The sequence below is a fragment of the Verticillium dahliae genome, genomic scaffold, assembly GCF_000150675.1.
Source record: "Verticillium dahliae VdLs.17 supercont1.2 genomic scaffold, whole genome shotgun sequence".
Classification (NCBI taxonomy): domain Eukaryota; kingdom Fungi; phylum Ascomycota; class Sordariomycetes; order Glomerellales; family Plectosphaerellaceae; genus Verticillium; species Verticillium dahliae.
The window spans coordinates 1,750,499-1,765,770 of NW_009276916.1; the positions used below are offsets into that span (position 1 = coordinate 1,750,499).

General features: G+C 54.9%; 4 protein-coding genes and 1 non-coding gene across 5 annotated transcripts; 1 reads left to right on the forward strand and 4 right to left on the reverse strand.

Moving 5' to 3' along the window:
* Positions 1–1,430: 1,430 nt before the first annotated feature.
* VDAG_20002 lies at positions 1,431–1,546 on the reverse strand. Its single transcript, XR_692050.1, has one exon. It is a non-coding gene; the product is annotated as a 5S ribosomal RNA (ribosomal RNA).
* A 1,293-nt stretch (positions 1,547–2,839) lies between these two features.
* On the reverse strand, positions 2,840–4,953 carry VDAG_01393 (elongation of fatty acids protein). Its single transcript, XM_009650279.1, has 4 exons — positions 4,232–4,953; positions 4,069–4,138; positions 3,785–3,997; positions 2,840–3,730 (listed from the first exon to the last, which is right to left on the reverse strand). The coding sequence occupies exons 1-4, from the start codon at positions 4,652–4,654 to the stop codon at positions 3,402–3,404; spliced, it is 1,035 nt and encodes a 344-aa protein (XP_009648574.1). The 5' UTR covers positions 4,655–4,953; the 3' UTR covers positions 2,840–3,401.
* Positions 4,954–6,371: 1,418 nt separating this feature from the next.
* On the forward strand, positions 6,372–7,355 carry VDAG_01394 (cytochrome c oxidase polypeptide VI). The gene is made up of 3 exons (XM_009650280.1): positions 6,372–6,638; positions 6,858–6,903; positions 7,090–7,355. Exons 1-3 carry the CDS (start codon positions 6,445–6,447, stop codon positions 7,330–7,332), a joined length of 483 nt encoding a protein of 160 aa, XP_009648575.1. The 5' UTR covers positions 6,372–6,444; the 3' UTR covers positions 7,333–7,355.
* An 813-nt stretch (positions 7,356–8,168) lies between these two features.
* Positions 8,169–12,180, reverse strand: VDAG_01395 (uncharacterized protein; the record flags this gene model as incomplete). The annotated part of the gene is made up of 4 exons (XM_009650281.1): positions 8,169–9,038; positions 9,101–10,369; positions 10,505–11,911; positions 11,968–12,180. The coding sequence occupies 4 exons, from the start codon at positions 12,178–12,180 to the stop codon at positions 8,169–8,171; spliced, it is 3,759 nt and encodes a 1,252-aa protein (XP_009648576.1).
* Positions 12,181–13,181: 1,001 nt separating this feature from the next.
* On the reverse strand, positions 13,182–14,997 carry VDAG_01396 (aspartokinase; the record flags this gene model as incomplete). The annotated part of the gene is made up of 4 exons (XM_009650282.1): positions 13,182–13,279; positions 13,338–14,581; positions 14,657–14,737; positions 14,861–14,997. 4 exons carry the CDS (start codon positions 14,995–14,997, stop codon positions 13,182–13,184), a joined length of 1,560 nt encoding a protein of 519 aa, XP_009648577.1.
* Between the last annotated feature and the right edge of the window lie 275 nt (positions 14,998–15,272).

The window sequence follows — 15,272 nt, forward strand, 5'->3', positions numbered from 1 at the left end:
ATTCTAGCGGGACTGAACAAGGAAGCGTGATCGAGCCGTGTGAAAGCTGCCCTGAGGCTTATTGAAGATGGGGGCGGCTGCCAAACTCTAAAAGCGCTTGTCTTTGAGAGGGGGGATCCACCCCCCCCAACCGGCGAGCGCCGCTGGTCGATCATCTGCGGATGGGGGATGGGCTTCCCGTGCGGTAGAGGGGAAAATCCAGGTGGTCGGGACCCTTTGGGAGGCGTCTTTCATGTCGGGCCCCAGGTCTCCCCCTCCCGAGTGAGCTGGTTGCGCCGGATCCGGCACATTGGTGCTGAAAGATGGTTGGCCGAGGGAGGGCGGTGGCGGCCTGGAACGTGGACGCGGCTTCTTTGAGGCTGATGGGGTCAGTACATGCCCGAAGTGGTAGGGCGAGCATTTTCCTCCCCTTTGTTCCCCTTGGCTGGCGATCGTTCGTCAATAGCGGATAGCGTCAGACCAACCCGACATCGCTTCGCAGCCTCCCAAATAGGCAAGAACAGTGACCACAGGGCATGGCCTGGAGGCTAGAGAGGTCGAGATGAGTTTGGTGCGGGAGTGGCTGCTCCCCTCGGCTGCCTGTCGAACCACGTTCGTCAAGTGGTCGGTCTCGCCGCGGAGGCATCATCCGGACTGCAAAGGCATCCCTTGATGGGTGTGGGGGTTTGACGTTGCGGCACGACTGCGAAGCAAGTGCTCCAGGTTCTGCTGCTCGCCAGACTGACATCTTGACAGGTCCATTTAGTAGTTGAGTGGCTGTGATATTACGGCGTGTTTGACGACGCCTGGATATCACACATGTTGTGGGCAACAGGCTTGTCTTGCGGCTCTTGTGACATTCTCTCATTGGTCGCCATGACCGCCGGTGTAATAGGTATGGTGCTACCAGTACGAATATCACATACTCGTTTTCCCGGTCACAATAGAGAAGAACCGCAGCCACTTGATTGATGATGTCTGACGAAGATACTATTGAGTCTCCATGGTTGTCTTTTGTTTCAGAGGGTGTGGAGATGCTTGGCTTGTTATTAAATGTGCAATCACGGGCATGTAATATGAGACCAAGATCAACGAAAAAACAACGCCTAGACCAGGTGCAATAACCATATGTCATAACATATTAAAGTCATTCAACCCAAATACGAGCTATTTAGCACGGTGGTTTATTGTATCCTGTAGCCAAGGTTTCATATATGCCGTCGAAGCCATGTCGTCCTCGTCAAGGCCGCTGTTAGGAGTAGCAGAACGCACCCCAGCCGAACGAAGACATGGCCTTCCTACTGACAGCTACTATATTCACTCGTGCTCAATGAGAGACCCTCGACGCTATTGAGAGTGTGGCATCTTAACAGGCCGGCTTCACTTCGGTGACAAACGCACATCTACACAGCTCGTGTCCAACCTCAAAAAAATAGGTTGGAATCCCCAAAAACATACAACACCGAGGATTCGCTGGTGGTCACCCACCCAACTACTGGTTCGGCCCTTACTGGTTTATCGATGGGAGAGCGGACGGGATCCCGAGCATTCCAGTAGGTATGGTCGTATGTGCTAGGAGACACAGTTTCTGTGGTATATCAAGAGTGAGTGACGCTCCCTAGACTATCAAGAGTCCAGGCGGAGGCAGAGCCAGGACAACAAAGTGAACGAACCAAGGGTTGTCTCTGTATTCTATGTTAAATTCCAATGATTTGCGTACCAAGCTGTTTGGATACTTTGTCATGCCTGGATGAGGTAGTATGGCACAGCAACGCAGCCTGGTGTATGATCTGAATAAACTTGGACAACGCATGCTTAAATTGTCCGGCATCGGACTTTATTTGGATTGAGTAATGAGTCACTCTGCTAGAACTCAGATACACATATATAATGGTTGCACAGGCTTGCGTAGTTACGTGGTCGTGTCGAGCATGGAGATAAGATGGCAGCCGCCATCGGCAGAGTGCGCAGTATGTTGTTATGTATCATGTCAACGACTGGACATCTGAGACCAAATTTTAAGCCTAAACAAAGTATCGGCATGTCTTAAAGAGAAATTATTTAGTTCATCGCGATTTCTTCATGTACACACTCGTAGCAAAGCAAAATATGACCGCAGGCATCATGCCAAGCATCCCCAGACAAGCCTCAGCTCGGAGCATTGTCATACAAACCAGACTCTCACTCACAAAATCCTGGACAGCAGAGTATTTCCATTCCAATACCAAGCCCGGAGCCATGTATAAGATGTCACCCTTTCGGCTGCGGTGCATAGCAACCTAGACTGGTCAGTAGCCTGTCTGGTCCAGGACGATATCCAAGGAGGGGGAGTGACCTAAAGGCCTTGTGCTTGTTAATTTAGGCACTCAATCAGTTCAACTGCCTATTTAGATAGATCTGGGGTAAGGCCTGAGTGTTCCCATAGATTAAACAATAACATCTGTTGTGCTGCATCAAACAATCAGTCATCCAAGCCCCCAAAACACCGATGTCAGTAATCGACCGCGAAGCATATCCTCTAAACAAAAGCTCACCTCTCACCCTGCTCAACCTATGTTGCGTACCCTTATACAAACTACAGTCTTTCGCATAATGGGCCAGGGTTGTATACAAGCACCCGGAACGCGATGCCGCAACCTACGCGGGCAACGCTCAAGAATACCATATAACTACCTAGCCCATCGCAGACCCGTATTCCTGGAAGTATGCGATTTCCGACCTCATGACTGCGCAGACGCATGCGAACAAGGGTCCTAAGTCTACGATGTGACATTGGCGACCCAATATCACGGCACCAACACGCCATGCGTGACCACCTGAATGTATACCACATATAGACACACCAGCCAAGCGAAGTACAGAAAAATGGATTACTATCATTCACGGCGTCACCCGCTACAACTTCTACCACAATAAGACAAAGACAAAAGTTATTACAAAGGCTTTACCAAAAAGGGGGGTTCCCATGCAGGGCGCAGGCCTCCCAAAAAAAAGCCCAGGCTTGCTGCTCTGCTCCAGGGATCTCCCCCTTCTTCTACGGCCTCTTCGTGACGTGTAATCTTGCCTGCCTGCCAACCCAAAGACCCCCCCTCCTTGCCGTCCTGTTCGCCTAAGGTACACAAACATATACAAAGGTCGTCAGCTGCCCGCGTCGTCATCAGGACCGTACACGCTCGACATGAGCCAAACGGCCGCCCACCCCCTCTCCATAAACTGTTTTGTTCCAGGCCATTGAATTGAGTTGGTCGGTCGTGTTTGACAGCTCGCAACTGTTCAGAAAGAGTTTGCGGGCTGGACCAATTCCCAATTGGAGATCCGAGTCCATGACCCAGTCCCAGGGCTGTCGTCACATGGCGCTGCACCTCCCCATGATCACATACGCCGAAATCGAGGCATAGCACCGGAATCTCGAAGCAATACGCTTAAGCCTTGCGCGAGCGGGGAGTGCCACCGCTGGCCTTGGCGCCAGTGGTCGAGGCAGAGCCGTTGACGACCTTGCTGGGCGAGCCAATGTTGTGAGGGTCGGGAAGGGGCGCCTGGGACATGCGACGCAGGGACTTGCGGGTGGTGGTCTTCTTGCCGTCCTTCTTGTAGGTGGCGGCGTAGAAGGAGATGAAGAGCACGAGGTAGGAGCTGAGAGTTCCGATACCAGCAAAGGCAGCGAACTCCTCTCCGGCGCAGTTGCCGGCGTTGGGCATCCAGGGGAAGTAGGTCGAGGTGAAGTAGGTGTACGAGGCGAAGTAGACGAAGCCTGGCGCAACAGTCAGCATGGCGATACTTTTGTGGCCACGAGGTTTGTACATACCGAGATCAATGATGAACTGGATGATCTGGAGACGAGTGACCCACTCCTTCCACCAGATACGGACGCCACGGGCGCTCTGGAAGTAGTACCAGTACATGACGACGTGGACGGTCAGGTTCAGGGTGATGGGGACCCAAGAGACGGCGGTAGAGCCGATGAGCTGGGTGTAGCACAGGAAGGCGGTCGCGCCGTGGTGGTAGCAGTGGAGGAAGGCTGTGAGCCGGTTAGTGACGGGATCGACGTGTCTCACTTGGCAGCGGCAAATAAGGGGCAGCTGCACATACTCAGGGGCTTCTTCTTGAGGAAAAGGAAGCATGTGTCGAGGAGCTCGAGATACTTGGTCAGGTAGTTCAACTGGGGAAGAGATTACGTGTCAGCGCATGCACCCAGTTGTAAAACAAAGTCGGCCGACGACGCCGGCCGACGCTGGACGATTTGTAGACGTACGTAGTAGAGAACAACGAGAGGCTGAGTCCAGCCACCTTCCTTGTCGCAAATGGCGTGGAAGACGCCGCCGCGAACGACGGTGGGCAGGAGCTGCTCGACGAAGAGGACCAGAAGTATGCCGGAGATGGCGGTAAGATAAAAGTTGTGGATCAGGAAGAGCGTCTTGAGCTTGAAAGGCTCGCGGTTGCGCATCCACTCACGGCCACCGAAGATGATGGTGTAGTAGATGACGATGAAGATGAGGGTCTCCTTGAGGGTGGACATGGGAGTGTCACCCTGCTTGAAGCGGAACTCGCTGGTGGGATAACCTACGACGGCGGTCCATGCCTTGTCGAAGATGGGCCACAGCTCGATGCCGAAGGGACGGTCGATGGTGGGGAGCGGGAGCTGCTCGTAAAAGGTGGTGGGAGTAACAGACGCCATTGTGAGGGATGGAGGAACGGGGGCGCGAGTGGCCGAGGTTGGTATATGTGGTCTTGTGAGTTGTCGGGATGGAGCGCGACGAGACGCGTATTATGTCCACGACCAGACGGAAAGTATGCGGGATTGCGCAAAGGCCAGAGGCGTAGGCGCGGGAAAGAACAAGGCGAACCCTAAGGAGTGACGAGAAGGAAGAGACAAAGTGTGTCCGCAACGAGCCCAAAGGACGGAGTCGATACGGAGAGGAAAAGGGGGGGGGGAGAGGGAGGAAGGGAGTGAAAGGGAAGAAGGTTAAGTGGGATGAAAAGGGAAGGGGATCGTGGAGAGAAAAAGGCATCTGGCGATCGAAAAGGGGACGTGGACGGGATTTTTCCAGAAAGCCAATCCCAAGCCCGACCAATGGTTCAGCGCCCGTTGTCGAGTCGCGGCAGCGACCAGCGGCCAAGCCGGCCCTCCCCCCCCCCAAAAGACGTGCTTGTACTTGGTACTTGGGTCTTGGGGGCTCCTTGGGAATGGGGTTGACCAGGCCCAAGCAGGAAATGAGCTATACTTCTGCATGTGATGAGCTTGTCGAGGCCCTCTGGCCAATGGGACATCAGAGGATTGGTCGCTCGCCTGGGTCGCTGCTGAGGGGCTCATCAGCAGCACGTGACCTGCCACCTCGGCGGCCGGCGGCGAAAGCAGTGCTACAAGTACTCGGTACTTTCTGTCTGCCCGACTGTACTGCAATCTCCGTGTCTTCATGTGCGACGGCAGGACGACGTCAGCGCGCGCGCGATACAGGGGGCTCGCTTGGGGAAAACAGCCTCGGTCGGTCAACAAAGAGCATTGGAGCATTGGAGTTGGAGCATTTGGGTTTTCCTCCTCCTGCAGAGCTGAAGTACACGTTAAATAGCACAGTACCGCGGAACGTCCCAGCAGTCCTCATAGCCCATCAATTACATCGTGTCCAGTCCCGAGAGGTCCGGGCGGGGAGGTCAAAAAGGAGGAGCCAAAACGGAGGAGCCAAAATGGAGAAGATAAACAGGAGTGACGGAGGGTTTGTCCTCGACAATGTCTTCAATTGGTCCCCAACAAACTGAACCCAAGGGCATGAAGCTGCAAACATCTTACCCAAGCGGCTTGGCTTACTAAGACCAAAGACAACCAAACCAGCCCATACTGTCTGGTCAGTGTAGTCAGTGAGGCGACTGACCGCGCAGTGTGGCATGCATTTCGGGGTTTTCATACGTGGCCGTCGGTGTCTGTCAGGGAATTGAGGGAGAGGTCGAGTCGAGTCAGGTCCGCTCTCACACTACAAGAGCGTACCTAGGTAAGGTACCTTTAAATGTACCTTACCTTTAAAGGTACCTACCTACCTGAGGACAGCTGGTCACACCTGATTACTGATGCAGCGACTCCAGCTCCAGGGCTTGCACGTCAACTGCACTGTAGAGCATCCACTGCAAACCCCCTGGAAGCCCCCGAAGGACAGCTCCATCACACTGACACGGCACTGTCTGGGGCAGAGCTCCCCGATGAGGGCAAGCGTAGATTAGTCATCCAATCAAAAGGCCGCAGAATCCAATCCTTCCCCCCCCTGCACCCAAATACAATTGGCACCGACATCATTCGATCCAACCAAAAGCTGACTCTGGTCCCCCGAGCCCGGCATCGTGGAACCTTACCTGAACGCAAAAAAACCGGAACAACTTCGATCCACCACCTACCACTCCCAACCACAACGACCACCCATCACCACCACCACCACCATCTCTCTAATCACGACGACCACCGTCCCCCACACCGTCGCCATGTCTGCCGCTCTCCTTCGCGTCGCTGCCCGCCGCGGCTTCTTCAACGCCAACCCCGTCGTCCGCTCCGCCCCCCTCGCCGCTCGCGCTGCCGTCCTCCTCCCCATGGCTGCCGGCTCGGCCTCCCACTTCAGCACCGTCCCTGCCAGGCGCTCCGAGCACCAGGAGGAGACCTTTGAGGAGTTCTCTGCCAGGTACGCCGCATTTTCGCCCTCCTCTCGACGGTCAATTGGGCAGGCCGATGACTGCACTGTCGCGTTCAGTCTGCTGCGGCTCCTCGGCAAAGGAGCGTTTTTCTCTCCCTCGATGCCACCAGCAGACCATCGCGACAGCCGTCCTCTCAATTGACCGCGCCATCACCACAATGCACTCAAATTGCATCGAGCTTCCGCTGACCATTTTTCTACCGCCAGGTTCGAGAAGGAATTCGACGCCGTCAACGACGTTTTCGAGCTCCAGGTAAGAACGACCTCTCTCTCTCTCTCTCTCGCACCCGCCCAATCCCCAGTACCCCGGCCGGGGGGGTATAAAAGTGGTCTGATCACAGAAAGAAACACAACCACCACCCACGAGTCGACACATTCCCACCAACGACCCCCTCCAAAGAATGGAATGACGGCTAACGCGAAACCCCCAATCCTGCAGCGCAACCTCAACAATGCCTTCGCCTACGACCTCGTCCCCTCCCCCACAGTCGTCGCCGCCGCGTTAAAGGCGGCCCGCCGCGTCAACGACTTCGCCACCGCCGTCCGCGTCTTCGAGGGCGTCAAGGCCAAGGTCGAGAACAAGGGCCAGTACGAGCAGTACCTCGCCGAGCTCAAGCCCCTGAGGGAAGAGCTCGGCCTCTCCCTCAAGGAGGACATCTACCCCGAGCAGCAGCAGCAGTAAACGCCGCGCGCGCGCGCGCGTGCTTCGCTGCCTGCGTCTGTGAGGGCGCGTGTCGGCCGCGCCTCCTGGTCTTTTCTGCCGCTGCTCTCTCTCTCTAGGCTCGCTCAATGCGGTTGTTCTGAGGGGGTGCGACAGGGGACTGGACCATCTGTATGGATGAGGTTCGAGTCTGGTGAGATGAGGTCAGCTGTCACGGGGGAGAGGGAGCTGTATGTGCGATCGTCTGAAGGGGGAATGCTCGTGTGACGGCTTTGTATATTCTACTACTAGAGGCTAAGACCAGAAAGACGCCAGTTCGGGCTTGCCTGCGTCGTGTTGTGAACCTTTGGCTGATAGAAAAGAACGGGGAGTTATCTTTGCGCTCGACAATTGGGCCAACGCTGCCTGACTGTTAATCCCTGCCTTGTCTCGACACTGTCATGTCTGCGGAGCTTGACTGTGTCCTGTGACCATGCTGACCACAAATTTGCCTAAGGATTCGGTGTCTGCAACGACACGAACCTGATCGACTGTGTCTGGGTTCCATGGACAGCATCTCACCACCATTGTGACTCAGACTGGAAAAACAATAGATAAGACTGACTGACTACCCTAGAACGCCCAGGACCACCGGTAAACCCGGCGAAGAATGCATGCTGTACCGTGCCTGGACCATGTATAGCTCCCTAGAAAATAACAAAACAGAAAGGAGATACTTCTGTCCACAATCTTTCGCGTGGTATCATAATACGAAGCTAGTTCGGAAGCTCTCGTCAAAACGGCACCGTCATGATCCGTTTCCTCTACTCAATAATGTTGCATCACAGGACGACAGCAACACGGCGTCCTTGCCTTACTCAAAGCCGGTCCCGTAAATGATTGAACCGCCCATTCGCCGCAGACGACGCCGCAAACAAGGGAGGCGGCGGCGGTGGCGCAGGCGTCTCGACGACGTGAGATGGCGACGTCCCTCTGCTACCCGGCGTAGCGCCTGCTGATGCACCGAGCGTGCTCAAGCCCCCGCGTCCATTACGCGGCGTCATGACGCCCATTCGCGGGCTCCGGGGAACACTCGTCCCACGCGTTTCGCGTCGCCCATTCTTCAGCGACCTGAGCTCTTCGCGGGTGCGCTCGAGCTCTCGTTCGCGGTCCTTGGCGAGCGTCTGCGCCTCCACTACTAATCGCTGGAGATCTTTCTGGCTGCTGTCCGCGTTGATCTTCTGAATCTTGACGAGGCTTTCCGAGAACTGCTGCTTGAGCTGCGCAACCTGCTCTCTAAGCTCCTTGTTCTCCTGCATGGTGTCATTGACGTGCTGCCGCTCATCCTGGTATTGACCTCTCGCGAAGTCGAAGTCGCTTTCCTTGCTCTTCAACTTCTTCTCCAGAAGACGTATTTCTTCCCGCGCAGCACTGAGCTCCTTGCTCTTCTCGTCGAGCCCGGCGAGCACGCTGTCTTTGGACGCCGCTTGTTCCAGCCTCGCTTGGAGCGCAAGGATCGTAGCGTCCCGCTCCGCGAGACGCGCACGAACCGCCTGTTCTTGCTCGACGGCCTGGTTTCGCTCCTTCTCAAAGCCTGCACGTTCGCTCAGAGCAGCCATGTGCTGTTTCTGGATCACATTGGCTGTTGACTCGTGGCTCTTAATCTGTTTCGACATCCGCGTGATCTGCTTGCGAGTGATAGCCTCGAGCTCATCTTTATCCCTTAATTGGGATTCCAATTCAGTGTTCTGGAGAGAGTCAGTCAATGGTTCTTGTGAGCAGTGCTACAAACAACCCGTGCGTGGCCTACCTTTTGCGTGAGAGCCCCCCATGCCGCCCGAGTTAACATGACCTGCTCCTTGGCTGGATCTGGGTCAATCAGTTCTCGGACTGTACTATCAAGTTCGGCGGGCGTCTGTGCCACTGATTGCGAGCGGCGCAAGCGTTTCGGTGACCCGACAGGTGGCCCATCGTGCTTGCGCTTGAGGGCAGAGATTTGACGGGCTTCGAGCTGGGATTGAGGTTGCGTCTGGCTTTTCTGCGCGTTATCGTAAAAGTCCAGGAGATCGCTGGGGATCAACTCTGGTTCCCAATCAAATGCAAGATCGGGATCACGGAGGTGCTCTGCGAATTCCGCCACAACCCTCTCCACGTCTTGGTCGCCGTGATTGGCCAAAACTGCTCGGCTCTGGAAAATAGAGATCAAGAGTGCGTTCTTGCGGTCAAGATCCCCGAAATCTGTTGGAATGACCACTTCAAAATGCTCGATTGAGTACGTGATGACCAGACTGATCACGACTGGCTTCTTGCTGGGCTCAGCTTGCTCCACCTGCTGCGAAGCTACAGATGCGGCGTAGGCAGAGTCATACCCAATGACAATATCGAAGGCGAGGGCGTCCACATCCTGTTCAGCATGGGCAAGCTGAACAACGAGCTCAGATTCCTCACGATCGCTGGGATTTATGGTGCCGATGATTGCTTGCAGGTACCCGAGCAGCTTCTGGCTTCGTGCGATGATCAGGACCTTCTTATCAGTGTAGGCTAGGCGTTCCAAAAGTCGGCCAACAAAGTAGAATTTACTATTCGTACCCATGGCATGCTTCTGTATATCGGTCGTATCAAGCTGACGAAGTTCATCGGCGCCAAGCGATGCTGGGTGGTCGCAAATATCGAACAGATCACCAAAGAATCGGTCGATCTGGGCCGATAGTTGCGCATCTGGCGGAGTACCCTCGTTGCTTTGCTGGTTGTTGAACGCTTCAATTTCACGCCGGTATCGAAGAATGGTGTTGAGGTACACCTCTTTCATGTTCGCAGGAAGGGGTAAGGTCACCAAGTATTGACCCGAGACTGGGACCTCTGATGATGGTGAAGAAGTGATTTCGGGGTCCACAGCCTCGATAGACATCGTCGGAGGCTCGAGGGGGCCCTGCATCAGACTTTCGGGTTCTATCGTTCGACTAATTTCTGAGGGAGAAATGGTTGCCGGAAAGACCTCGGGTACAGGTTCGGGTTGAAGAAGGGCGCCAGACATGTCAGTCGATGTCGCGATCTCAAGATCGGATTCGTTGACGGCCCCCTGCAGCTCATCCATGACAGGCATCAGCGGAAGCGAAGCAGGTTCCGGCGCCGACAACAATATGTCGTTAGCAACTGGCACGGCACCTGGCAAGATCGTTTCAGTCTCTCCCGAATCCGTCATCTCCTGATTTACATCTTCGGCCGGAAGTTTGGTTCGATTGGAGGAGCCGATAAAGTCGAACAGGTCATTGACGTCCGGAAACTCGGATATAGGCGCCGAAGATTCCGCATTTTGCTGCCCCGCAGCCGCATCAAGAAGCAAAGCGACCGGGTCGTCTTCATCTGGCGCAACTCCGCTCATCTTGGAGGAATTAGCTGGTCGAGAGCTGGATGTTTCGGGGTCAGAGCAGATGGCCCTCCGCACGACTGAGTCTGGCACGACGTTATCGGGCGAACTGCTGTCGCAGGTGACTTGGCTCACCGCAATGCTAGCCTGCGCCGGGTCGATTTGTGCCGCTTGCTCGGTAAGGACGTCCTGGCTCTGAGGAACTTCGACAACCGTCAGCGCGTGTGAACCGGCAAATTCTAGTTGTTCCTGGGGTTGGGTCAAAGGCAAAGGTCCACCAGAGCTAGACTCAGGTACAACCTCTCGGGAATCTAGCGTGGAGCTCGCAATCAACTCAAGATCGAATCCGAAATCTGGCTGCGAAAAGAACTTTGGGGATGCTGGTTTATGAGACTCTTCGACAAGTTCGTTCAGAGAGCTATGCTGTTCGTCGGCCTGTTCTCTCGTATCTTCGATGTCGGGCTGGTGCGAAGGAATTTCGGGGTCCAGTGTTCGCGAAGCGTCACCCGTTGATGGATCGACAAGAGACTGACTGGGGACGATGGACTTTTCCAAGCTGGAGTCCTTCTGAGAGTCGGGAACCTCGAACCGGGGGCGAGGAACAGTTTGAGACACTGAAAGGGCTTGAGAAGAAGAGCCTGTCTGAGTATCGTCAAGCCAGTCCTGGGAGTCCGGGATGGTTTCTTGGCTCTGAAATGCGGATTCGAGCGTGATTTGCGCGTCGAGTTCTTCCAGGGCGGACAATGATTGAGAGTGCGAGTTTGCAGTCTGTTGGGAAGACTCAGGAAAGCTGTGGTACTGGGAGGTGTCGATGGCGGCCTTGCTCGGAAGCTCCACGAAGATACTACTGGTGTTCGGTCTTTCGAAGTTGTCCAAAGCTTCTGGTGTGTATGCTTCCGAGGAAGGAAGTGAAGACAGATCAACACTGAGCCTCGGACGCTTGGATGCGCGCACGTCGTCAGCCGTGAGGCCAGGGAGGAAATCGGCAACCGAAGACGAGCGGGCACGGCTGTCAAGGGGACGTGGCCTCTTCCGACGGTTGGCTGGAAGAACTTCTTGGCTGCTATCAACGGACTGTGGCGAGGCGATTGGTGTTTCCGCCGTAGTTGTCGCTGCGGTTGCGACTACGGACGTTCGAGAGGTGCTCTTGTTGGTAGTCGTGGTCTTTCGCGCCCGTGTTTTTTGATCCTGAGCCTGTGCCTTCTCAGATTCCCACTCTTCAATAGCTGCTTCCGTAACACCTTCGGCAGAAATCTGTACTTCGTGTTAGCACCGTGTTTGTCAGGAGCTTGCGCAGGCGTCCAACATACCCACTGTAGAGGGAACTCCTGTCCAGTTTGGGGATCCGAAGCCCAGCGAACGAGGTAGGATAGCTTCTTGTTTCTCCTCCTTTCCTTAACGATGCCAACAATTGGCCAGAAATCCCCTTCCTCTGAGCCTTGGCTGTCTATTTGTTCTGGATCGTAGTCTGCGCTGCGTACCGAGTCCGATTCAACAGGAAGCTCCCCCGGACGACTAGGCATTGACGGCGAGCCAGGAGGCGAACGGTTCCCTTGTTCGTGGCCTCTCGGGTCATCGCTTTTGCCGAGATGCTGCGACAGAATCGTGCGGGCAAGAGAGTCGTCGGTCGAGGCAGCGCAGGTCTGGGGTCGGGCTTCGGCTTGGTTGTTGGTGGGTGGTCTAGTCGCGGTCCTGCCAGAGCTTCGAAGTCGCCTGTTGCTGGTCTTGAGCTGTGAGCCAATCACACGTGACGAGCGTGGCATCGTGCAACCTTCCCAGGTAGTATGCGCCTGCCAATCAGCGCGAGCGGACCAGCGAAGAGAGAGCCTAAAGGTGGGGCTCTGCGGGTAAGGGGATTAGGGGGAAGCTAGGTCCTGTTGGGATGCGAGTCTGTCTTGTTGCTGTCGACGTGTTTGCTGCAGTGGATATTTCGTTTCGAAGAACATGTCAGACGAAGGAGCGGATGATGCACTCGAGTAAAGTCAAAGTGTAATCAGGTAGGTACCTAGGTAAGGTAAGGTAAGTAGGTAAGAAAGGCAGTGAATGTGGATGCCCTCTGGTCGTGCCTTCGTAGGGGGAACTGAATCACAAGTGATTCTTTTGGTTGGCTGGTCATGCAACACCAGGTGCTCAGGCAAGAAGTTGCTGGAAAGCCTCAAATGGTACAGCGACGACGAAACAGGGGCCAAGGAAACAAAGATCTTTCTTCCCTTTGCTACCTAGGTGCGAGTAGCAGCCAAAGACCCATCTGTTTGTCATCGCCTCATCGCCCTCCAAGCGGTTGTCATATGACTGAAGCACCTTCGAAAGACAGCAAATGGCCACTACCCACCTACACTGTTTTCCCGACACGATCAGGGACGCAAATGAGACTACGAAGGGCAAGGATACAACAAAAAACATGTCTATTGAGCGCCAAAATCCTCCAGTCAAAACCCACTTTTCATCCAGATGCTCTTGATTTACGGGTATGTAAGACAGATTCAACCAGGTAAATGCCCAGAACTGTATATCCTCGCTACCTTTAGTCGAGGAAAGTAAACAAATTGGTGTGCAAAATGTTCATGGCCCGAGTCGCGTCGCGCGCACCAATGACACACGAAATGTTGATCTCACTCGCACCTGACAAGTGGTTAGCAAAAGCGGAAAAAGATGGGAAGGCAAGAATTCGTAAGCATACCCTGTGAGATCATCTCCAGGTTGACTTGGTGCTCGCCCAGAGTCGAGAACATGCGACCCGCGATACCAACCATGTTCTTCATCTCGGCACCAACAAGGCTGAGAATCGCCATGTCGTGTAGGATGCTGACATCGCCGCAGTCCTCAAGCTCGAGCCTCGCCTTGTCAAACTGACCCGGCTCCGAGTTGCCAACGTGGATGGCCATGGACACGTGCACCTCACTGGTGGAAATGAGATCGACGGAGACCTGATGCCTGTCCAGGATGGAGAAGACCTTGGCGAAGAAGCCGTGCGATATGGAGCGCTTGTTCGAGTGCACGTTGATGACGGAGATCTTATCCTTGATTGTCACAGCCGTGGGCCTCTTCGGCTTCTTGAGCCGGGCGGGATCTGACCACGCGTGGCGCTGGATCTGGTGGCCTGCCGCGAGAACGGGGTCGGGGACGACGATCGTGCCGACGCCAGTGGGGTTCTTGACGTTCTTGATGCGGATCGGTATCGGGGGATTCGCGTGGATAACCTGGTCCATGGTGAGATGGTGGATGACCTCGGAGCCGTAGAATGTCAGCTCCGCTGCCTCGGATGGCGTGATGGACGGTAGGAGTCGTGCCGTGGGCACCTTGCTCGGATCGGCCGTGAAAATGCCGTCGACTTCCTTCCACACCTGCAACTCGTCGGCGCAAATGCCGACAGCACAAAGCGCAGCGCAGAGGTCAGTGTAGCCTCGGCCGATGTCGCCATCAATCAGACTGCCGGGAACGTTGCCAAAGAAGCCAGTAACGACGGGAACTCTATCCTCACAGGCCAGAATCTTCTTGTTCAACAGCGCGGTCGCTTCTTGGTAAAAGGACACACCCAGCCGGGCCGTGGCGTCATAGTGGAAGACGTCGCTCAAATCAACGTACTCCGAGGCAACTCCTTGATCTTGAAGCAAAATAGCCATAAAGCGGCAGCTGAGTTTCTCGCCGAAGCTGATGACACGGTCCTTGGATCTGGCGTTCACCTCGAGGTTGAAGCGTTTTGCGGCCACGATGTACTCTGTAAGCTCCTGGCACTCGTCTTTGATCTGTTGGGACAGGGCATTTTGGAGGTCCTCGTTGCGAATAAAGTTGTGCACCGCGAGCACGTGCTCGCTACTGATGTCGCTGATGAGGCTCTTGGCCTCTTCCATGAGCTCGTTCTGCACATCCTCATCGTTGGTCGCGGCGGCAATGCCCTTAAGCTTGTTGTAGATGCCGAGCAAACTGGTCCACAGGATTAGGCGCAAGGTTCCGGATTTCAGGAATTGCGCTGAGTGACGAGGCGCGAAAGTGACTCACCGACTTGTGGTACCCTCAGCCTTCTTGCCCGTACTCCTGGCTGAGCAAACGACGACGACCCTATGTTCAGAAAGATTGGCCCTGAATAACGTGGTAAGTCAATTGATCTCGTCCTGTTTGGTGAGCTTGATAATGGTGGCTTCTCACTTCACAATGTCTTTCGCGATCTGCAAATCAGTGTCAGTATGAATATGAGAGGTTTACCGGTTGGAGATGAGGTGAAGATTATGAGACGAGGGCGAAAGACTCACCTTGTCCGGAAACTTGCCGACACTTGTGCCGCCAAACTTTTGCACAACCCATCCATAGTTGGATGCGTTGCCTGCCAATTGGCCGCCCATGGCGGTGGTACAGTAAGACGCAACGAGCGAGTTTTCGGTAGGTGAGGCAGGTGTTGGTTGTATGTGCCGAACAGTGCCCCGCGGAGGTAGGGTTGCAGTGAGTGAAAGACCCCGGGTGAGATGTCTACAGGTTGCTGATGTGTGCCCGTTGTAGGGAGGTCGAGTGAAATCTCACCAGCGCCGATGGAGTAGAGTGCAGACCGAGTGGTGAAGTTGAGGTGTAAACCGTTCAGTGGTGACAAAGTTGGTCTACCTAAGGTACTTTTAGGTGGGAC